Source organism: Calliphora vicina, chromosome 4 (assembly GCF_958450345.1).
Source record: "Calliphora vicina chromosome 4, idCalVici1.1, whole genome shotgun sequence".
Taxonomy (NCBI): Eukaryota; Metazoa; Arthropoda; class Insecta; order Diptera; family Calliphoridae; genus Calliphora; species Calliphora vicina.
The window spans coordinates 8,689,857-8,714,170 of NC_088783.1; the positions used below are offsets into that span (position 1 = coordinate 8,689,857).

At 31.2% G+C, this 24,314-nt stretch overlaps 1 protein-coding gene across 1 annotated transcript in view; it reads left to right on the top strand.

Moving 5' to 3' along the window:
* The window catches only part of Neto (Neuropilin and tolloid-like), a 279,692-nt gene that overhangs the window by 153,925 nt on the left and 101,453 nt on the right, over positions 1-24,314 (top strand). The window contains exon 4 of the mRNA XM_065508961.1: positions 629-2,182. Coding sequence (XP_065365033.1) covers positions 629-2,182 — 1,554 coding nt within the window. The remainder of the gene's footprint in view (positions 1-628; positions 2,183-24,314) is intronic.

Genomic DNA, 24,314 nt, shown 5'->3' on the forward strand with positions numbered 1-24,314 from the left:
TATTTAATTTTGTTAATGGTCTTTGCCAATAAGCGTTTTTACTGGAATTCAAGTTGAATGCAATTATGCCTTGAATTATAGTCAAGCTATTGAATTACAGTTGCATTAAACTTGATTTCAATAGCATTCTGCAGTAAAAAGGAAACATAATATTTAATTTTTTTCAAATAGTTTTTAAGTTTAAAACCTAATTCTTTCTTTGCATTCAAGTCAAATTCCAACAAAATTGTAATAATTTTCAATATATTGTGCAGATCGAGCTTAAGAGGTTTGTGGACATATACAAGTATTTTTAATGCCGTGTCAGTAAATTGTTAGGAATTGTCTAAAATCATTTAAGTATTCAGTTAAACTTATTTATACATTTATTAATCTTATAATAAAACCTCACACTTTTAGGGTCAAATGAAACCCATCTTACATATTATATTTAACCAACCGACTTCTTGCAAAACTATACCTATTTAAAGTCACTTAAAATAAGATTTTATTCACTTTATACCTTTTATTAGACAACAATTGTCATCTCGACATCTTAATAAAGTAAATAAGTACATACGTAGTTGAAAAAAAAATTAATAAAACAATTTTGTAAAGTGATTTTATTCTATTTCTTATTTGCTTTCAGTATCACCTGAGATGTCAACAACAACTACAACTAAAAAATATACAAAACTATACAATAACAACTACGCTTATCAAAGTGAAATGACTGAATTTATACAGTTACATAGAAAAATACCAAATAGAACAAGTAGAACAGTAGCAACAACATCAACGTTATCATCGTTGCAATCGCCGTCGCCACTACCACCACAACCACTATCAGCAACAACAACAACTGCAACAACAGATTATCATTATAAAACAACAAAAAATAATAATGTGAACAGTTATCCAACATTTGAACATGAAGCGATAACCACAATTGCCACAATACAAACGCAATCAACAATAACAACCACTGTAGTTGCAACACAATCGGCAGCACAGGCACAAGCAGCAGCATCATCATCAATGACATCAACAACTCCTGCACCTGAACAAATACAAATGACTAAACAACAACAACAACAAAATCTATATGATACAAATACAGCTACTGCAACATCATCAGCGACAAAAAGAAACACAAGAAGAAAAAGACATGAAGGTGTTTTGTACACATTTGATAACAGCATAGAAGATGCAACAGAAGAGGGTGCAACAAATTCAAGGACTTTTACGACGACAACAACTAATTATGTTGCTGATAATAGTAATGTTTTTGTGCCATCAACAATGCTAAGAATAGGACCAACAACACAACCCTTTGTTGAGCCACTAACAATGGCAAAGACAATACAGCAAGTCAATGATTATAGCAACAACAGCAACAAGAACAATAGAAAAAACAATGTAAAAAACACAAAGTATTGGAGCGCCAGTATTGATTTGAACTTAAATTTAAGACAGCAGCAATACAATGTCAGTAGTAGTAGTAGTAGCAGTGATAGTAGTTTAAATAATAGTGAAAGTAGTAATGATGATTTCACAAATACCACCAACAACAGCAGCAACAATAGACAAAAGACAACAAATACATTTAGCCTTAATCGCAACAACAGATATGGAACAGTAAACAACAGCGGGAGCATAAACACAACAGCTGCAGCAACAACAAAACAACAGCAACGAAAACATCTTAGCACAAGTGAAGTAAATGGAACAACATCACAACTAGCAACTGCAATTAATTCCTTGCCATTAAGTGGCACAACTGACTTTAGCAAAAGTAGCACTCATAATTTCAAAAATCATAAAAGCAACTACAACTATAACAACAACATCATTGGCTCAAGTACTGATAGTGTTAGCAATTTAAGTCCTAAGGAAATCAAACAATCCTCCAATGATTATTATCATCTGCAAATGCCAACATTAACTTCAGGCACAACAACAACAACAGCAGCATTAACCAGAACCCCAACAACATATTCACCTTTACATGAGCTTCATCACCGTAATCAACTGAAAAGACCAGCACTCTTGCATCGTCATGCCAGACAAGCAGCACCGGATAATGAACAAAACGACAAGTGTCGCATGTTCACTGAGGGTGATCCCGAAAAAAATGAACTTTACAGTCCCGAATATCCCAATGAGTATCCGAAAAATATCAATTGTACTCGGGTAATAACAGGTGAGTTGTATATTTAAGATACATTTATAGGTAGTCATGTATTTCACATTTTTTTAGTGTTTCCAAGAAGATAATTCTGAAACTCGAAACAATATTTTTTTTGAGTCATGGAAATATAAACATATACAGACACCACTACGTGATAAAAGGCCCGTGTCTCCCAGTTTAGTAATTTTTGGGTCCCCAAATCCTCGGTGTCAGTTTTGCAAAAAAGTGATCATTTTGTCAGGCTCATATCTTGCAAACAGTTCGGAATTTTGATTTACTCTATGAAGAAAAGTTGTAGTTAGTAAAATTGTTTTATGCTAAATTCCCAATTTTTAATTTGATAAATTCACTGAAATTTATTGTTGGGGAATAAGCTAGTTCCTATGCGCATTTCACTGGTTGCTTAGGCCAGATCATCAGGAAACCTTTTCCCAAAAGGCTTTAGAAAAACTAAAGATATTATACAAATAAAACTATAGAGTGTTTGAGAATTACAGACACTCAAGCTTTATTTGTAAAAATATCAAAGCTTAAACAAAACTCCAACAATAAACCGTGATTTTATCTTTTCTTACATTTCCTTACTACAATTGGTTGTTTTCTTGCCGACACAAACTGAAGCATAGATGAGGGTAGTGCACTAATTTTGCAGTTTGCACTAATACTTAGTGATAGTGCAAAATTAGTGCAATCACTTTGTTCATATTTAGTGCTGAGTTGAAAATTAGCAGCCTCACTAAACATTAGTGATAGTGAGTTAAAAAATTTTGCACTCAAAATTAAATTAGTTGATTTAAAAAAATGCAATCATCAGTTTATTGCAACTTTTTTGTATGCACTAATTTGAGTGCAACTTCAAATTCAAATTAAAAAATTATCAGTATCACTATTTTTTTTTAGTGCTAGTTAAGAAATAAGCATTATCACTAAAGCTGATAAAAAATAGTGCAAACTAAATTTTTTGCAATTTTAGTGAGTGATAGTGCAATGCTGATTTTAATCAACATTTAGTGCACTACCCCCAACTATGAACTGTAGTATGTAAGTGAGTAAAGAAAATCAAAATAGACCTTGTTATAAAGGACACAAATTGTGAACATATAAAATAAAAAAACTTCATCTTCAAGATCAAAATCGCAAAAAATTATAAAAAATAAATTTAGAAATAATTTTTTTTAAAGCACCTATAGTGAGTGTTTAAAATAATAACTTTTATTTTATTTTAAAATGTTTGGTCAGGTACAAGTAGTTCGAATCTAACAAATATAAAATTATATAGTAAAGTTTTTGTAACGGTTTTTCGTGATTTTAGATAGAAGAGCTTTGCGTGTTGGTCAATTCGGTTGTGTGGTTGAGAAGTGAAGATGGTGGTAATTTTTCTTCTGTTGACAGTGATTGTAACCCAGATTTAGATTTTGAAGCTGTTTTCCGAAATGAACATTTTGAAGATGACGAGCAAATAAGCTGATGAAAACTAAGCGAACACCAATCAATTATTACATACGTCTGGTCAACATCCATCGACATCTTATCAACAACCATCAACATCATTCGTAGATGCGCGCGGTCGTGCCGACGAAGCAGTTCGAATGTAGGTACCAATACCACAGTACAATCGCCTGCACAAAATACGTCCGATCATCACCGCATTGAACCAGTATTTTCAAAAAGTACCAAGCGACCAGGAAAATTAACCGAATTTGTTTGCGTCTACGAATGTTGTGATACGATTGGGTCGTTCTGTTCCTCGATTTATGACTCATGCCATATATTTTGATAATTACTACACATCGATTCCCTTAAAGGTATATTTGCGAACATAAGGCATCTTTTTCGACGCCCAAGACTTGCATTATACAAATTAGCACAGAAATTCAGCAATAGACATCACAACAGTTTCGTAGAAGGCCAATAAGATTGCAAATAGCATTAACAATGGTTGGAATGAAGCCATATATTTCGGCCGATGGTCAAACGCCTCAGAATGCACCAACCATTTAGAGATATAATAAAAAGAAAAAGGTAATGGAAAGCATTCCGTATCCAAACATTGGGGCAGAATCGAAATTTTTTGGAAATAAATCTGGCATTTCTAAACAGCTGCAAATGCTATAGGGGCGGAGCTATTGGTGCTCAAAGTAGGGAATCTTAGACATGTAATTTTTAAATACATGCCATTTTTCCCCATCCTATTTCAATGATTTTTGTAATTTTGGAAGGCTAGGTCTTGAAAAATCATGCTTGCGTGTGCTGTTTATCTCTTATAATTTCCGAGTTATAAGCAATTCAAAATTAAAATTTTTAAATTTTGCCATATCTTGGTCCGCTATATAGTGCCTACTTTTGAACCGAATGGAGTTTTGGTAGTTAGACAAATAAATTACCAATGATATACAAAAGATTTCAGAGCAATAGCAATTATGAAGCCAAAAATAAACGATATTCAATTTAAAAATTAAAAAAATGGTATATTTTTGTTTTTTGGGCGACAAGGTGATTTAACTCTTTTTTTTATTAAAAAACTTTCTTTAAGAAAATATACGCCCTTCGGAAATTGACTTATTTTTATCAAAATTTTAATATTGGGCCACATGTTCTAAACCGAAAGCAGCTTTAAAAACCACGATATGTTCCCTATTTATCGCCAAAGTACTTTTTTAGCCCTGAAAGAAATGTGGACCCTATAAGCAAAATTATAAAAGCACCATTTTTGGGATTTTTGCATTAATTTTTGTTAATTGCGGGATTTTCTTTGAGCTTTTGATAATTTTTTTTACACTTTGCTATTTAGAATGACAAATTTAAAAAACGATGAAACAAAAAAATGGAACGTATTTAGAAATTTTAGATGTCGAATGTACTCTACTTTCAACCACCATAGCGCCGCCCCTGGAGCAAATCTGGTACTGAAATAAGAGTGGGAAAAGGTCGACGAAGTAATCTCGAACTTGAAATTGTTGCAAAACGTCGTCGCCCAATGTCTGCTCCGATGCTGCCGCGTGAATATATCAAGGAATGGAAACCGCAATGCAAAAATCCGATGTGTACATCCCGAACAATTGGTCGATGCTAAAACTAAATGCCATTTCTGATATTTAAATGTTATTAATTCATTATTTTTTGTAACTTTTTGGAATTACCTGAATAAAATATGTCTATGAAAAAATTTCTCCGGGTACCTTGTAGTTCCTCAAAGAACCAACTAAGTTTTTCTTACGTAGCTCAGGTAAATAAACCATAAGCTGTTCAGAAACTCGAGTTTTATAACATTCATTATTTTGAACTCAAAAAAAAAAATCAGTATTAAATTAAAGCGGTGTCACTAATATTCTATTGATTTGTAATATTGACCCCGATCCCCAGGCGTGTATGTAATACGTTGGCAAAGACTTGTATGCAACATTTTGGTAAATACAACGACATTTTTCTGATAATTAAAGGAAGCTGTACAGAAACCCATCTGTTGGGGACGCAAACAAAGCAAAACTTCAATCAAAACTGTCAGGTTTATAAACTGTGTACACAGTGTGCAAAGAAGCATAGAAATTATAGTTTGCTCAATATGTACTTGTGCTTGTATAGAAAAGGTCAAATCCAAATATGTATTTCAAAGTAGTAGTATGGAGTGCTAATAATGTGAGGGCTATTGCTGAAATCTAGTTTACTTGCTTGTTTTTGTCTTAGGCAAGTTAAAAAATGGGAGTTGCAAACCCTCATAATAATCTAGCTTTAAAAACGATTATTATCCTGACTTAAATACAGAATCAAATAAATATTTTGTTTGGTTTTTGTTCTTTAACAATTTGACAACAACATCTTCAAAAGGAATAAAAATAAAAAGCTGGCCTTCAATAGGCTTAACAAGACATAAATCATTTAGCATCAATGAAAATATGTTTAAGTTTGAATGAAAAAAAAAATAAGGGAAGAATAAAACCGCCAGGAATACCAAGGATACGCATAAATCATTTATTATTATTATTTAAAATCATATTAAGAAGGCCTCAACACACACAATACCATTATGAGTGGGACACTTTTAGTCAAGAAAAAATACACTGAATAGTAAGAAAATTGGAATTAAATTTGTATCAAAATATAATACAAAGTTTTTGAAAAAGTTAAGCCAACAGCTGTTGTCAGCTATTCTTTTTTTTGTTGGCAAAGGCACCAAACCAGAACAAACAATGAAAATTGTGTTTAAGATTTTTTTTTAAATTTTTATTAAAATGCAATTATGTATTTGTTGCGAATACATACACACATTTTAAACGTTTTGTTTTAAAATTTAAACATTTTATTGAAATTTTTCTATGTACGAAGATATTTTTTTTGATCGTTTTCCTACATTGTATTGTGTTTTTATCCCTCTTTAAGCCTCCGTTTAAATTGTTGTTTTCAGCAACAGAAGACCATCATAAATCAATTTTTATTAAAGAAAATAAATATCAGTCATGCGTCCCATGACACGTTGACAGACTTTATTGAAATTCATTGTTGACATATAGTAAATGAGAAAGTTAAATGGGATTGGAAAAAAGCAAAGAAATATAAACTGATGTACCACTAAAGATTTAGTTTTCTGTTTGAATTCTTGCAGCACATCTTTTGACATATTATTGAGTATATTGGCATGAGATGCTGGTGACTTGTAGAAACTCAAATGTTGAGTTTTAGTTGAGGAGCTCAATTTGTTGCTAGAAAATGCTGCTGTTGTATTGTTGTCACATACACTCATTGCAGCAGTTATTTTTTTTGGAAGTCGGTTCATTGGTTTTGATCGACAGTGAAAGAACTTATGTCAAAAATTATAGTTTTGAAATTTGTGTAAACAACAAGGCTTGTTTTTGCTTCGAAAATGTCGAAATTTGTGCTAACAAAGCGTCATATGCGGGAAGTTTTGCTTTACTTCTTTAATTTGAAAAGATGTTGCTGAAGCACACCCATTGCTCACAAAGACTTATGGTGAATGTGTTTCATCGATTTCAACGTGCGAGAGATGGTTTGTGCGGTTCAGAAATGGTAATTTTGACACGGAAGACAAAGATAACTTAGGCGAAGGCCAAGAATTGGCGGCACTACCCCATCAAGATTGTTACAAATCTCAACAAGAGTTTGGGAGCAGAATTCAATTAAAGCCGAGAGACCTTTAAAGATGATTTTGTATGTCTGAAATGACACTTGAACGTCATAAAAGAAAATTATTTTTGCACCTAATCATTACTTGCGACGAAAAATTAATCCATTACGATAACCCAAAGCGTAATAGATCATATGTGAAGCCCGGTCAACCAGCCGAAACGACACTAAAGCAAATTGTCCATGGCGCTGTATTTGCAACAGACTCGTTTTAAGCGAGTCTGAAAAATGCTCAGAATGAAACCGACATGAAACCGTAATACCCCATCATGACAACGCTCGGCCAGATTATGCAATACATGTTAAAAACATTTTAGAAAGAAGTGGTTGGTACGTTTTGCCTAACCCGCCTTATAGTCCAGGCCTTTCTCCGACCGACTACTATTTCCTTCGATTGATGCAGAACGCTTTCTCTGGGATACGTTTCACTTCAGAACAGGGTATCCGAAATTGGGTTTATTTGTTCTTGGCCTCAAAAGATGAACAGTTCTTTTACTTCGGAATCCATATGTTGCCAAAAAGATGGGAGGACTTATTTGTAGCCAAATTTGTGTAGGTACCCATATAAATTAAGTACTTATGACCGATATAGTCCTATTCTGGAGGACGTTTTTATGGGGGCTAGGTGAAATTATAGACTGATTTCAGCCAGTTTCAGCCTTCATGCTGGGACTCAAAACAAATGATTTGCAAGTATTACATGGTCAGTCATTCAGGCTGTTAGATGGACGGACATTGTTTAATCGACTTAGAAAGTGATCCTGATAAAATCGGCATGCTTTTAGTACAAACGAAGAATATGGTGGTGTAGGGTATAATTACTAAAAACTAAGTTCAAGGAACTTACAAATTTGTGAAAAAAGATCACATAAGTGATAAGTTGGTTCATTATTTATTAAACAGATGAGAAAAATTATTTTACTTAATATTAAAATATTTTCTATTTAAATCATAAAACTGAAATTAAATTTTAAAGCCCTTCAAATTCTATGGCGGAAACAATATACATCAAATCTATTATCTTCGCTTAAACTCCTCAAGAAAAGAAAAAAAAAACTACCTTAAAACTCAAAGCATAACTCTGACACAAGGTAAAAAGCTATAAAAATAAAATTAAGACAAAAACTTTCTGTATGTTAATTCGTTTAGCAAAACCGCAACAAAAAGTTTTTGTGTCCCTTTAAAACCATTTCAAACAATTACAATTAAAATGTTTAAGAAGAGGTGCAAAACAACCGTCATTTCACAGGACAAAGTTACAATTGCAAATTGGGTCAAAATGCTTAAAACTCATTTAAAAGCGGCAGTGATAAATATAAGGAAGCTAAAGAACAAAATAACAGGAAACAACTAGTACAACACTTGTATAAAACACAAATACTTTTCTACTTTTTAAACTTTTAATTATTAGAGTCCTTTTTGTTTTGGTGGAAATTGTTTTTCAAGTGCAATTTAAAAAATGCTACATTTAAACTTTGTTGTTTAAATAAAAATCTTAATAGAAACATTAAATAAAGGGTTGATATAAGTTAATCCTAACATTTTTTGTTCAAAATATCATGAATTCCACAAGAAATCGCAAACAATTTGACGTTGGGTTTTTGGATTTCACCGTACGACACTCAATATTAGACACGAACCGGATGATATACGTCTGAAACAATAAATTAAATGCAGAAAAACTGCGTTTTCAGTTTTTCATTTCGTGATCCTGTTTCCTTTTAAAAGGACTTAAAATTTTCAGAGGAGTACATTTTTAAAAAAATGTTTTCAAATACTTCTGATCATTCTACTATGTCAAATTTGGTGTCAAATGATCAAGAAGAGTTGTAAAATATTTCGTGTTATTTTTATTTTATCCTGTAAGAATCAAAAGATGTCAAAAATGTCCTTTAAAATTTTTAACCTTGAATATCCTTTAAGATTTCCAATATTTTTTTTTTAAAAAAATAGTGAGTTAAAGATCCAAATATTGAATACCACATGCCAAAATTTCATCCTTCTATCTTAACTACTTAAGTGTTAAAAAATATTTTAAATTTGAATTATTTGATTTTTAATATTTTATTTTAATATTTCATTCGAAAAAATTTTCGGTAGTGGGCCTTATATGGGAGCTATGACTAATTATGGACCAATCGTCACAAAATTTGGTGGGATGAATTGCGAATATACGAAACATATTTGTGTTGAATTTTGTTTGGATACTGGCATATTTCAGAGATTTATGTATATTAATGACATTTTCGAGATTGTTGCTTATATGGGAGCTATGGAATATTGTTGACCGATCGTCACGAAATTTGGTCGTGAGAGTTCGGCTTAATTATGCTGAATTTGGTTTGAATATGTTTATAATTAAGATATTTATGAGAGCTTAACTATTTTCAAATATACCAATTGTATGGGGGCTAGGATAAATAATGGGCTGATTCTAACCAAATTCAACACCCTTTGTCCTTGGGAAATATAAAGGCTTGTGCCAAATTTCGTCGAATTATCTTTAAACCTGCGACCTGTAATTTGATTACAAGGTTAACGTGAATGGATGGACGGACGGACGGACATCGCTTGGTCGACTCAGAAAGTGATCCTGAGCAGATTGGTATACTTTAAGGTGGTTGTTGGGACAATATTTTTGTATGTTGCAAACAACAGCTCTAACCCATTATACCTCCCCCACTATGGTTGTGTAGTTTATGAACATGCACTTGTCTTAATAAGACTTTTTTGTATACTAATCAATTTTTTTTATATTTTAATTTGACCTCTATATATATAAAGGATGAAATTTTGACATTTAATATAGAATATTTGGGTCTTTAATGCACTATTTCTTTAAATGGAATTTATTGGCAATCTTAAAGAATATTAAAGGATAAACATTTTAAAGGACATTTTTGACATATTTTGATCCTTACAGGATAAAATAAAGATAATAAAAAATATTTTACAACTCTTGTTGTTCTTTTGACATACAATTTGTCATTGTTGGAAAAGCAGGAGTATTTTTAAATATTTTTTGAAAAATGTACTTCTTTGTAACTTTGAAATCCTTAAAAAAGGACGCAGGATCATGAAATGAAAAACTGAAAACACAGTTTTTCTCCATTAAATTTATAGTATCAGACGTATATCATCCTGTTCGTGTCTAACGAATTTTTTCTCTATTTGTCGGACGGTATAATCAAATCATCTTGAAAAAAGTTTCTAGGGTTTTTGTGTTTTCAGTTGTAGTAGCGATTCTCGTGGAATTGCCCATATACATATTCAATATGAAGTATCATTTAAAATGTTGTTGCTACTCCAAGCTCCGAAATTTATTAAACTATGCATTAAAACACTGAAGAAATAGATTTTTTTCTTCTTCATATAAAGTCATTCGGTATATGTGAGCGTATGAGTGATATTGTTGTAGGTATCATTTAATTACCAATACTCATACGTACTGTTGGTTTTATCATATTAGAAATTTTTTAAAAAAAGTATAATATTTAGCTTAGTGATAGAGGAAGAAGAGTTTAACTTTTCGAGTATGGTTTAATAAAGTATTAAGTCTTAAATCAGGGCCAAACATTACCACTTCTGGTTAGGAAAAATTTTAAGTTTTAGAGACTTTCTCGGTTCTAATTTTTAAATCTTTAGACCTTACTAATTAATCGCACCCTAATATAAAAAATCAAATAACTTTTCACTTATCGCAAAACTTTTAAGAAGTTTAACTTCCCCTCAAATTATGTAAAGTAAAATACTAAATATTTGTTAAAACCTTGACTTAATTTAACTTCAGAGATATAAAATCCTTTGCCAACCAGGGAATAATCAAAATATATTCCTTACAAAAAATACAAATAAACTTCTATCTTCATAAGACAGTATTTGGAAAAGAAAAATATATTACAGTGAAACTACATGATACAATTATTTTTAAACTGCGACTGTATTTTATACCGCCATGAAAAAAGGGAGTAGCATAAATACATATCAAACCAAATATGCTGCTGTGTGGTTCATATTTGACGCATTAAAACATTTCTCAGATTTATTCTCGTTATATCCTCTTTTATTGTTTTTTTTTTCCAATGATTGAGTGAAAACAAATTCACTTTCAGATTCAGGTTGATTGTAGACGAATAGACACACAGTAGATCAGAACAATAATTCTCTGTTTTTTTTTACTTACAAACACAAGACCAGACGAACGCACATTCACAACTCGTTACTGTTTATGGGTTTGTGTATGTTTTTGTTACTGTGTGATTTCGTACTTGCTGTTTTTCTCATTTCTATAAATCCCTACAGGATGTGACAGAAAATAAAAAAGCACCAGCACAAATGTTAACAAAAACAAGTAGAGAACGTTAACTTTGTGTCATTACGATAGACTAACAATAAATCAATATTCTTTCGTTTTTACTTTTAACACAAATAAAACGGAAACAAAAAGGTGGCATACATTGAGGCTGCTCCGTTATAATGTAAAACAGTTTACAATAGGGTGGCCCTATTTTGTCACTATTTTCATTTTTGGTGATACCAAGTTATTAAACTATTTATTTAAAGTTTCTTTATACGTTTTTTTCTTAAATCTACAATATTCATATTTAGAGAAAATAATATCAATAACAAGTAAGAGTGCTATATTCGGCTGTGCCGAATCTTATATACCCTTCACCAAATTATACTTCAAAATTTTAAATATTTTTAGGTAAACAAAATTTAGTTTTTTTTCCAGTTTTTTAATTTTTTGGAAAAAAAAAATTTTCGATACTTATTTTAATTTTTTTTTTTTTAAATTTAAATTTTTTTTTTTTAAATTTTAAAAATTTTTTTTTTTAAATTTTAAATTTTTTTTTTTTTAAATTTTAAAAATTTTTTTTTTGTTTTTTAAATTTTTTTAAAAAAAAAAAAAAAATTCGGGTTAAAATTTTTTTCCCGATTTTGACCCATTGTGGGTCCAACTTACTATGGTCTTATATACGTCGTTGCAAATGTCTTTGAAATATCTATTATTAGATATCCATATTGTCTATATTAATGTCTTAGTAATCCAGATATAGGTAAAAAAATAGGTAAAAAATCGAGGTTGTCTTGGTTTTTTACTCATATCTCAGCCATTTGTGGACCGATTTTGCTGATTTTAAATAGCAAAATTCTCGAAAGCATGTCTGACAGAATTATTGAAGATTTGGATCCCGAAGATATCTGGGGTCTTCAGAAAACTGATTTCAACAGACAGACAGACGGACAGACAGACAGACAGACAGACAGACGGACATGGCTTAATCGACTCCGCTATCTATAAGGATCCAGAATATATATACTTTATAGGGTCGGAAATGAAAAATGTAGAAATTACAAACGGAATGACAAACTTATATATACCCTTCTCACGAAGCTGAAGGGTATAATAATGGCTTAAATTTGTTTGTAAATAATCTGATTTGAAAAATGTGTCTTTTGAAAATAACATAGAAGTTCTTAAGTTTTTTAATAAAAAAATAGAATTTATTGGTTTTATACTGATTAAAACTACGTGTATGAGAAGCTACTATAATATTAAAAACCCTTAAAAATGTTGGACCCACTATATGTTGAAATCACCAAACTGTACAGATTTGTGCCCAATATATGGGAGTATGAATTAAAAATTCGGAATTTACAATATATGGCGTATTATTATAGTTCAAACAACTAATTTTTTTTTTTGCCTTCAAAATATAGAATTTTGTACCAACAAAGCGTCATATGTGGGAAGTTTTGCTATACTTCCTTGATTGGACAAAATGTGTACACCAATTGCTCACCATTGCTTATGGTGATTGTGTTCCATCAGTTTCAATGTGTGAAAGATGGTTTCTTCGGTTCAGAAGTGCTGATTTTGAAACAGAAGTCAAAGATCGCCCAGACCAGCCAAAAAGATTTTTGTCGAACTCAAACAAAAACTTGCGAAATCATTGAGAGCTACTCAATCAGCAATTTCAAAATGTTTGTAAGCAGAGGGATTCATCCAAAAGCAGAGAAATTGAGTAACAGACGAACTGAAGCTGAGAACTTGAAAGACTATTTTGCAGCCTGCCGAATCACCAAAGCCAAATATCAATTGCGCTAAGGTAAGGTCTATTATGAGCTGCTAAAATCTGACCAGAACATCACAGGGAAACTGTGATCGCACCGAACGCAACTGATTCATTTGAAGCGAGAATTGGCCATAGAAACGCCAAGCATAAGGGCCAAACATGAAGCCGTAATATTCCATCATTTTTATTTTCATGATTTTGAGATTTTTTCAGATTTTTCGGAATATGTATAGATGTCGCTCATGTCGAGTTTTTGGCAAAAATCGGGTTTCTCGATTTTTTTTGAGTTTTCTTCATAACTTTGTCAAAATCCATGATTTTCTTTATTTTTGAGGAAACATTTTAAAAGAAAAATGTCTAAGCTATATTTTTGTGTGCAAAAACTAAGCAAAACAAATTTACAAAGGGCATAGAACTACATCGTAAAAACCCCAAAAAATTATTTTTAGACAAAGCAGAACGTTTGACAAACATTACGTTTGATTTTTATTTGTTTTTCGGATATGAGTTGTAAACTGGCAAATAGAGATGAAAACAAATATAACTCAGGAACGGTAAAGGCAAATTCGAAAATGGTTGTCCCTAAATTATTAAGAACTAGCTGACTCGACAGACGTTGTCCTGTCTAAGTTAAAAATATGTTTGTGTTCGATTTGTGAATTTGTGAGAAGCGGTTTGAAAAGGGTAAAAATAGTTTAAAAAAAACGTATTATTGAATGATAATTTTTATTCATATAGGGCATAGAATAAAATATACATAGAAGCGCTACTGAGAGACAAAGAATCTAAGATTGTTGTCCAAAACCTAAGTCTTGCAGCAACAGAATACATGTAAATCAATTTACATATTTTGAATTTTTATATAAGTAATCGAATTTTGGTCTGAAATATGTGATCACAGATCGACCTCCTTTTCTTGATTAAACGCTTATTGGCCCAGTTATTAGCGAATTTAGATATTTTGAGTAGAGATCTTTTTCTTGATTAAACGCTTATTGACCAAGTTATTAGCGAATTAAGATATTTTGAGTTTTTATAAAAAAAATCGATTTTTGGTCAGAAATATGAGTGATCACAGATCGAGCTCCTTTTCCTGGCCAAGTTATTAGCGAATTTAGATATTTTGAGATTTTATACAAGTAATCGAATTTTGGTCTGACAAATGAGCGATCAAAGACCGATGTATTTTGCAATTAATAAGTGGGCGTATTAGTGGACGTGGACAATTTAAAAAAAAAACTGGCGTGGTCAATTTTTCTTTCAGTAAAAAGTTAAATTGGATTACTATGATCATTTAAACAAAAAATTAGCCAAATCGATGTAGCCGTTTTCCGATTTTATATAAATCGAAAAAAGTGGGCGTGGTCAATTTTTCATTCCGTAAAAACCTAATTTGGGCTATGACGAACGACATCTGATTTTTATTTATATAGATTGGTTGATCTTTCAAACTGCTTTGTTAGTTTTTGTCACTTTCATAACAATTTTAAAAGTAATAAAGCATTATTTACAAAATTTATGGAAAAATTACGCAAAATTGTAATGTAGGACACCTTAATGAGTCAATTCATTGCAAAAACTAATAGTTTTTGTACGCAAAAATAAAGCTTGAAAATTGTCTATTAAAATGTTTCCTCAAAATTAAAGAAAATCGTAGGATTTTACAAAGTTATGAAGAAAAAAATCGACTTGAGCGACCTTAGAGGTCTTCCGAAAAAAGTCTCAAAAATATTTGACCCTATAAGCTTTCATGTTGCAATATCTGTTGAAAAGTATTTAGAACGAAGCGGTTGGGAAGTTTTGCCCAATTGTACAAAATTTTCAAAAATTAAGCTATAAATATTTGGTAAATTATCAAACAGAATTGTAAAGAATAAAAGAAATACCATTTATTTGTTGGATGCTCATCAATCTAAAATTTTGCAACGAACCCTGGACGACGAAAGTTCATCCAGTGGTAAATTATTTAAAAAAAAAATGTTTGCTACGTAAAAACTGAAACTTCAACAGTTTGCGAAAGTTATTTTAAGTAACTCAAAACTCACTGAACTTTAGCATGAATCATTCATTAGTTGAACATAAAAAGGTACATTCTAAATATGGAAAATATAAGCAAAAGTAGTGATACTTGGCGACATGTGCCATGTGCACATATCTGTGGTATATCAATAGAAAGAGGAAGAAATTTATAAAATACAATTTACTGTGATTATTTTTATGTTGAACCAAGGAATAAAACCCAAATAAATAGTTGGTGGCCTTATACTCATTCTCCACAACTATGGCACAACTCCGGCTAAAACAGGAAATATATATGGGTAATTCCACGAGATGTCAACCACGACTGAAAAAACAAAAACCCACTCTGTGCAACCGTCCTTTTAAAAGAACGGGAAAACCGGGTTTGTACGTGCATTTAAATGCACATTTTTTTTTAAATTTTCATTGTTTATTACATGTTATGAAGTTTCCGAACCTTAAAGCGTCAGCTGATAAAAGAAGTTTCTCGTGGTTTAATTGTATATTAGGAATTTACGTTCCGAAATAAAAATTAAACTTTCCAAAAAAAAAAAAAATCTAGCGTTATCTGGGTTAATGTTTGCATATTTCTGCATGTACCTCAAAATTACTTCCGTTTTATGTCGCTTACGATATATCCTTATTTCGCTCGATATTTTGGATAACAATGTTTCGAAAGTATTTATTATTATTTTAAAATAAAGTACCTTCCGAAGGGAACATAAAGATCAAATTATTTTTCAGATACTCTTATTTTTGCATCTATCTATACCACTCTGTAGACATACAAATGTCACGTGCGATGACATGGTATGACCCATATGTATGTAGCTATATGTAGGTTCTATAAGGCATCAAGCGGCAGTTAGTAGAACATGATTACAACACCTACATTATATTGCTGTTGTTCCCTTTATTATTGTTACTTTTAGATGTGAAAAATAAAAATAATTTCCATCCAGCAAAATCATTTTTACGCATAAAGGTTGCCTTTTGCTTTTATGTAAAAAGAATGGAATGGCAACATCTGTTCAGTGGTGATGGCTTAAAAAAAGTGTTTATTACTTCATACACACCATACCATGAAAAATAAAATATAATATACATTTACATCTACATCTACTATGTGCTCAAATTTGTTTGTTAAACTGTAAATGTATTTTTATCGCTTTATCGTTACACAGGGCTATAGTGTACCCTCCCTCTTCCTCTACAAATATAAAATCTGTCCTTGTTATTTCACAAACATAATAAAAAATAAAATAAGAAACTACAGCAAGGACTACAACATCTCTGGTTTATATGTGTCTGCTGTTTGTAAAACTGTATGTTTTCCTCATTTTTTTTATTTGTATTTTGTAGGCCATAATCAATCCAGTTATTTTCTTTAGTTTAGTCAACGCTGTTGGCGGTAATTGTTAAACTGAATTTATATGAAATAAAATTGCTTTATGTCCTTTAGTTACTACAAATACATGCATGCTGACAAACTCAAGCACACATCCATACACAGCCATAAATAAACCTACAAAATATTTTTACAGCAAGCTACGTACACTGTCATAAAGGATGCTGGCAGTAACAAACTAATGAAATTATTTCGAAATCAATCCAACCAGACTGGGCATAAGTAAATAAAGCAAAAGGGTCGGCTCTGTATATTTTTATAAGTTGTAATAAAATTTCAGTTTACCTCTCTTAACTCGCACTCTTACATACATTAGACTGGCTCACGAAAAAAAATTTTGTTACGTTTTTACCTTTTAAAAAACGTTGGTTTGTTTCATTTAAATTAACCGGATACTTTTGATTGCAAATAAGCAGTTTAGTAGTTAAAATTGCAACAAATCTTTATTTATTCAAATGTAGATTAACAGAATTAAATAGTCAGTCAGTGGTTGTATAAATTCGCAGAAATACACACACTTTATAATGCAGTTAATGTCTCTACTTAACGATGCACAGTGGGGCAGAATCAGCATTTTTTGGAAATAAATCTGGCATTTCTAAATGGCTCATCCGATCGGGATAAAATTTGACGTGGGAGTAGCCAAGGTGCATTCGAGATTAACTTATTGAAATCAGCCCTACAAATGATACAGCGGCGGCGCTATGGTTACTCAAAGTAGGGTACCTTCGAAATTTTTTTTTTGTTTTCTATCCGACTTCAAAGATTTTTATATGTTTGGAAAGCGCTCGGCCAGGTCTTGAAAAAACATGCTTGCGTATGCTATTTATCTCTTATAACTTCCGAGTTATAGGCATTTAAAAAAAATTTAAATTTTAAAGTTTTGCAATACCTTGATCCGCTTTTTTGAAAATAAAGTTCGTATTTTTGGACCAAATGGAGTTGAATTTTTTGTTGTTGGTTAGACAACTAAATTATTAATAACAACTAAATTATTAATGAATCCAAAAATAAACCATTTTCAATTTAAATATTAAAAAAATAGATTTTTCTGTTTTTTGGTCACTTAACTCTTTTTTTATTAAAAATAAACTTTCTTTAAGAACATATAACAATTTTATATTTTTCTGTAAGGTATCTTTACGAAGATCATTTCGATATATAAAATACGTCCTACTTTTCTAGTATGTCGCCCCTACGCCCTTCGGAAAGTGACCTATTTTTTTTATCAAAATTTCACCTTTAGGCCACATGTTCTAAAATCCCAAAGCTGATATCAAAAAACGCGAAGCAGCTTTAGAAACCTTGGTGTGTTCCCCATTTACACCCAAAGTATTTTCCCAGCCCCGAAGTAAATTAGGACCCTATGGGCAAAATTGTAAAAAATACCATTTTTGGGATTTTTGCTCAAATTTTTAAGAATTGCGGGATTCCCTTTAACATGTTTTTTTACATTTTGTTATTTGGAATGACAAATTTAAAAAAAATTTAAATTTCATTTAGTTTTGTTGATAAATAAAGATTTTATTACATGTTATATATTTATTGAGATTCCAAAACTAAAATTTGTATCAAAATTTCAATAGGATTGCAAATACTAGGAACAATTTCATCCACATTTATTCCGAGTTATATTTTTTTGTTTAGATAAGTTAAAAAACATATTCGTAGTAGTTAGCAACCGAATTTGTTGTTAAATGTATTTTTCACAGTATTTTTTGGTTTTATCAATAGAAAGTCGGTTGATAAAGAAGAATTTCATTTGAAGCAATCAAACTTCTGTTCTTCTTACTTGTTATACCCTGCACCACCATAGAATCAAAATTTTTTGGAAATAAATCTGGCATTTCTAAAAGGCTGGGCCGATCGCTACGTGCTACATGGGTGTAGCAAAGGAATATTCGAGTTTAAGTCATTAAAATGGGCTCTATGGAGGCTCAAATAGGGTACCTTCGACATGTAAAATTTTTAAACACGTTCAATTTTTTTGTTTTCTATTCTATTTCAAATATTTGAATATTTTTATACTCCTTGGCTATGCCCACGTCACATTTTATACCGTTCGGACGCCGTTTAGAAATGCCAGAATTATTGATTCTGCGCCACTGGGTATAGTGGGGAGGGTATATTGGATTTGTGCAGATATTTGTAACGCCCAAAAATAACTTTTAGGTGCTTGGGTTTCTTGAGACGGTGTCGGACATATTTCTCCCCTTCCGATCTTCATCGTATATACACAAGCTTCATTCGTCCAAAAATGGAATATAATTCCCACATATGGGCCGGAGCTGCAAGGTCAAGTCTAGAGCTGCTGGACCGGGTTCAAAGAAGGGCGGTTGATCTTATAGGTGATGAGAATGTTACCCGGTTTATCGATACTTTAGAACATCGTCGTAATGTGGGCAGCTTATCCTTATTTTACAGATATTATCACGGGTGTTGTTCAGTAGACATAAGTAATCTTATACCCAATACGCGCACTTTCATCCGGAACACACGACTATCACACAGATCGCACCCATTTGCTATTAATTTGAGTACCGATCGCACGACACATTATAGGGAAAACTCTTTTTTTGGTCGTACCATACGTATGTGGAATCTACTGCCTGCCAACGTCAAGTCAAACGTCAACAAACACTACTCCCTCTTTCCTCCTTCTCACAACTTTATTTCCTAACATCAACACAATGCACTGCATATATAGGGGTATCCCCTGAGAGTTGGTTATACAAAAAAAAAAAAAAAAAAAAAAAAAAAAAACAGGACAACCTCGATTTTTTACCTATTTATACCCTACACCACCATAGTGGGGTATATTGCGTTTGTGCAGATGTTTGTAACGCTCAAAAATATTAGTCTAACATCCAACTTAAAGTATACCGATCGACTTAGAATCACTTTCTGAATCAATTAAACGATGTCCGTCCGTCCGTCTGGTCGGCTGGCTGGCTGTCCATGTAAACCTTGTGCGCAGAGTACAGGTCGCAATTTTGAAGATATTTCGATGAAATTTGGTACACATTATTTCTTCGGCTCATTATTTCATTATTATTTCACCTATTCCCCATACAAATGTCCTCCCGAAATTGGTCATAAATGTTTAATTTATATATGTATCTCCACAAATTCCGCTCCAAATAAGTTTTATATACACAAAATTCATGTGACCAAATTTTATTACGATCGGTCCAGAATTAGTCATAGCTCCCATATAGACCCGCTTCCGAAAATCACTTTAACGTGCATAAATCGCTTAAAAATGTTGGTATACTCACAAAATTCAACATAGTAAACTTTCATGTAGACATAAATCACAAGACCTAATTTCATGGTGATCGGTCCATAATTAGACATAGCCCCCATATAAGACCCACTTCCGAAAATCACTCAAAAATATAAATTATTGAAATTTTAAAAGAAAAAAGTTTTTGCTCTTTTACTTAGTGTAGGGTATTATATGGTCGGGCTTGACCGACCATACTTTCTTACTTGTTTTGAACTATATCTGGATTACTAAGTCATTAATATAGACAATATGTATATCTTATGATAAATATTTAAAAGTCATTTGCAGCTGCGTATATCGGTTGAACCGACAATGGGTCAAAATCGGGAAAAATATATTTTAACCCGAATTTTTTTCAATAAAAATAATTTTTTTTCATAAACTTTTGTTGACTGATAAATTAAAAAAAATTAAATAATTATTTTAAAAATTAAAAAAAATACATTTTTGAAAAAAAATCTTTATAAAAAATTAAAAAAAAAATAATAGGAAACTATTTTTTTTTTAATTTTGTTTACCTAAAAATTTTTATTTTAAAATACAATTTGGTGAAGCATATACATACATATAACATTCGGCACAGCCGAATATAGTTATCTTACCTGTTACACAATTTTTTTTTTTTCAACAAAAATAGTTTTTAATATCTTAAAATATACTTTAGTGAAGTATATTTCTTGTTTTATGGTCATCTTTGAATTTCATTAAAAAATCTGATTTGTTACTACACCATTTCCAATTGTATTTTAGAAATTTCTAATTATATATCAGAAAATTCCAATTAAATGGTAAATTCTGAAATATAATATGAATATTCAGAAATTCAATTAGATAAATGTGAAATATATTTGGAAATTTCTGAAATTTAATTAGAAATTTTTGAAATTCAATTAGAAAATTTTTAAATACAATTATAAACTTCTGAAATACAATTGGAAATGGTGTGGTTAATATTCAAGCTAGTTCTTATCAAATTTGTAAAAACTTTAGAAAAATTATAGAATTACTAAATGGAAACTTAAATATATTTTAAAGTAAACAGATATTAAACTGTTTTTTTTATTTTCCTATTTGCTTCATATGTAGTAAGTAGTTGTTATTTTTCTTTCAAATGAAATTGTTCAAATATAGGACGATGTATTTTTTAATTAAGCTAAATACATTTTGGAAGAATGACTGGAAAAGGTTTATTATCTATATATATAAAAATTAAATGGTCCATGTATGTAATGTCATCATTTGAGAACGGCTGGAGCGATTTGGCTGATTTTTTTTTTTATTCGATTCGAAATTTTCAGGAGATGGTTTGTAAAGAAAAAAAATTCAAAAATTCCGGGTAAAACTCGGAAATTCTTTTTTTTGTGAGTCCAGTCAAGTGTAATAAAAAAGCTCCCTAAAGTATGCAGTACAAATTTAGATATTTTATTGGCAAATAAATAAGAACAGGCTGGTGGGTTGGAAGAACTAACATTAGTAAATGCTACCTTACTAAGCCGGGGCGATCAACTAGTTTTGTATAAAAATAGAGCCATTCTAATATAAATGGTTGTGAGCGTATGAGTAATATTATTTTTCCTTTTCAATGGTTATGACAGCACTTATACGTATGGTGGAGAGCCCTTGTAAAATTTATTAAACATTTTTTATGAAACAATGGGTTGAATGACAATGAAGCAATAAACTAATTTATAGTTCAGTGAAATTTATAGTCTATAATATCTTAGGTCGTTCTTAAATAAATAACATAAACCTACGAATAATATTTCAGAGGTGGAAATCGTAAAAGGTCTTTTATATAAGATGGTATGCTGATATCCTGCTAGTTAATTATTTTGTTTAAGAAACTTTGTTTAAGAAACGCCTAAATACAACAGATTATCTTGGAGGTTGTTATCTAATTTTAATACAGGATCGAATGATTTTCTTTTAGAAACTAATTACAAAATAACCTAAACATGTTGAAAACATAAACAAATTCAAGTTAAACCATTTCTGTTTTATAAGATTTCTATAAAATTCATTAATTAGAACATAAGTTTGAGAAGCCTTGGTAACTCACATCATTGAAAGATGTTAAATGTACACTGAAAGCTTTAAAAGATGAATCCCAAAATGTTGTTTAATCCATATGGATCATTTCACTTCAACCTACATTGGTAATGAAACTCCACTTGTTAAATTTAAAATATTGTGGCAAAGATTTTTATATTTCTTTGATGTCTGACTCTAAAGGAGTAAATATTTTCCTTAGATGTTTTAAATTCTTTTTCTACTCAATTATTAACTAATTTTCTTTAGTAGATTTTTGTAAAAATGTTCTCAAACTTTATACATACATATTTTCTATGTTATTTGTAATTAATCATTTTTTATTTGGCTTTTATGTTTGCGTACACAAGTATGTGACAGTTATTTAATTTTATTAATCATTTGTTTATGTAGTTAAATAAATCCCATTGTGCCAAATTTATGTTGTGGAAGTATGCTTCCACACTCTTACGTAGTGAACCTGCTGCATACACACGTACAACATTTGTTACTTTTGTTGCTATGAGTAAGTGTGCATTAGGGTGGCCCTTATTAATAAGCTTTCTATTTTCTATGTTTCGTAGGTCTAAAATTGTTCGCTGTCATCTAAAACGAAGGGAGCTTTATATTAAATGAAAACAATCGTGTAAATTAATGTCTGAGAGAATTCTTATTTTCGGAGTTATATTGTGGAATTTTAGGCGGATCATTTTTGTTGAAGATCTTAACCCTCTAGCTTCTGTTTTTAGGGGTCAATTAGACCCTTTTTTCGAGAACATCAAAAAAGTCCTTTCAAACTAGACATTTAAGGACTAAAATATTCTACGAAATTTTTTCCGGAAAATTTCAGAGGGGGTCACCAAAGATACCAAAGTTGTAAATAAAGCTCTTTACGCTTAATTAGCAAAATTACACTCCACTTCGGGTCTCACATTTTTTTAAGAAATCTCCAAAAATCCAAGTATGATCCGAATGAGCTGAATTTTTAGAATTATAGGGTCACTGTTCTGTTCCAAAAATGCTGTTGGTCAGTGTAATTAACTCCAGCGTTAAAATAATCTACACTTTGCTTTAGAAAATGTTCGACTCTGGAGTGGAGGTAGCAAAATTTGGAAACAAATAAATACAAAAAAACAAAGAAATATAATTTGCAGAGGCATTACTCCATAAAAATTGTTTTCAGCATTTTGTTTAAAAATGAGATGGAAAACCAAAAAGCGCCAAATAAGGGCCACCCTAGTCTGCATGTGTCACAGAAGCTTTACACACATCATAAAATAGCAACATTTTAAGAACATTTGCCAGCAAAGAGTGCACAACTGTTGACAGTTTATTTTATAAATATGATTATTTTATCTTTAATAAGAAAAAATAAAAATAAATACATGCATATACACAACAATTTACTGAAGAGTACGAGGGTGGCAAACGATTTGGTAATTAAAACAATTTTATAACAACCAAAAATAGTTGTATTCAACGATTTTTCTTTAAAATAATAATCAGTAAATACTTAATATTTAGGGGGTTTCTCGAGTGCTATAGACTGTCATAATTACCAGATGTTTGGCATTCTATGAAACCATTAAAACAAAATTAGAAAACTACTCTAAGTAGAGCTACTTATTATAAATTGTTTCCCATAATTATAAACTTTGAACTAAAGCAAAGCGAAAAGCAATATTCCATATGACTTTTTTATGAAGTCTACTACTTGTATGCTGAAAACTCTCATAAACATCATACCAGTTACCAGGGCTACGATTTTAATGTAACTGCATATTTGTAGTTCAGCGATGAGACTCATTTTTGGCTTAACGGGTTTGTCAATGAACAAAATTACCGCATATGGAGTTAGACCAATACACTACAGACCCTTCAGACTCTATTAAGTCCAGAAAAATGCTCCGTTTGGTGCTGTTTAAACGTTGCACAGTGGTATAGGAAAAAAATAGAGGGAAATAAATCTCTAACTTCTGAACCCTTAGTACGATTTGAATCAAATTTGACATGCGCAAAGAAGAAGTGTTTTCGAGTTTAAGTTTTGATCGCATGGGCCTACCAGGGGTGCGGCCAGGAGTCCTCAAAGTATGTCCTCGGGTATGTTAAATTTTTTATTTTTCTCCATTACCCCTCTTGGGAGCATTTGGCTTCCACAAAGCATCTTCCATCTTATACGAC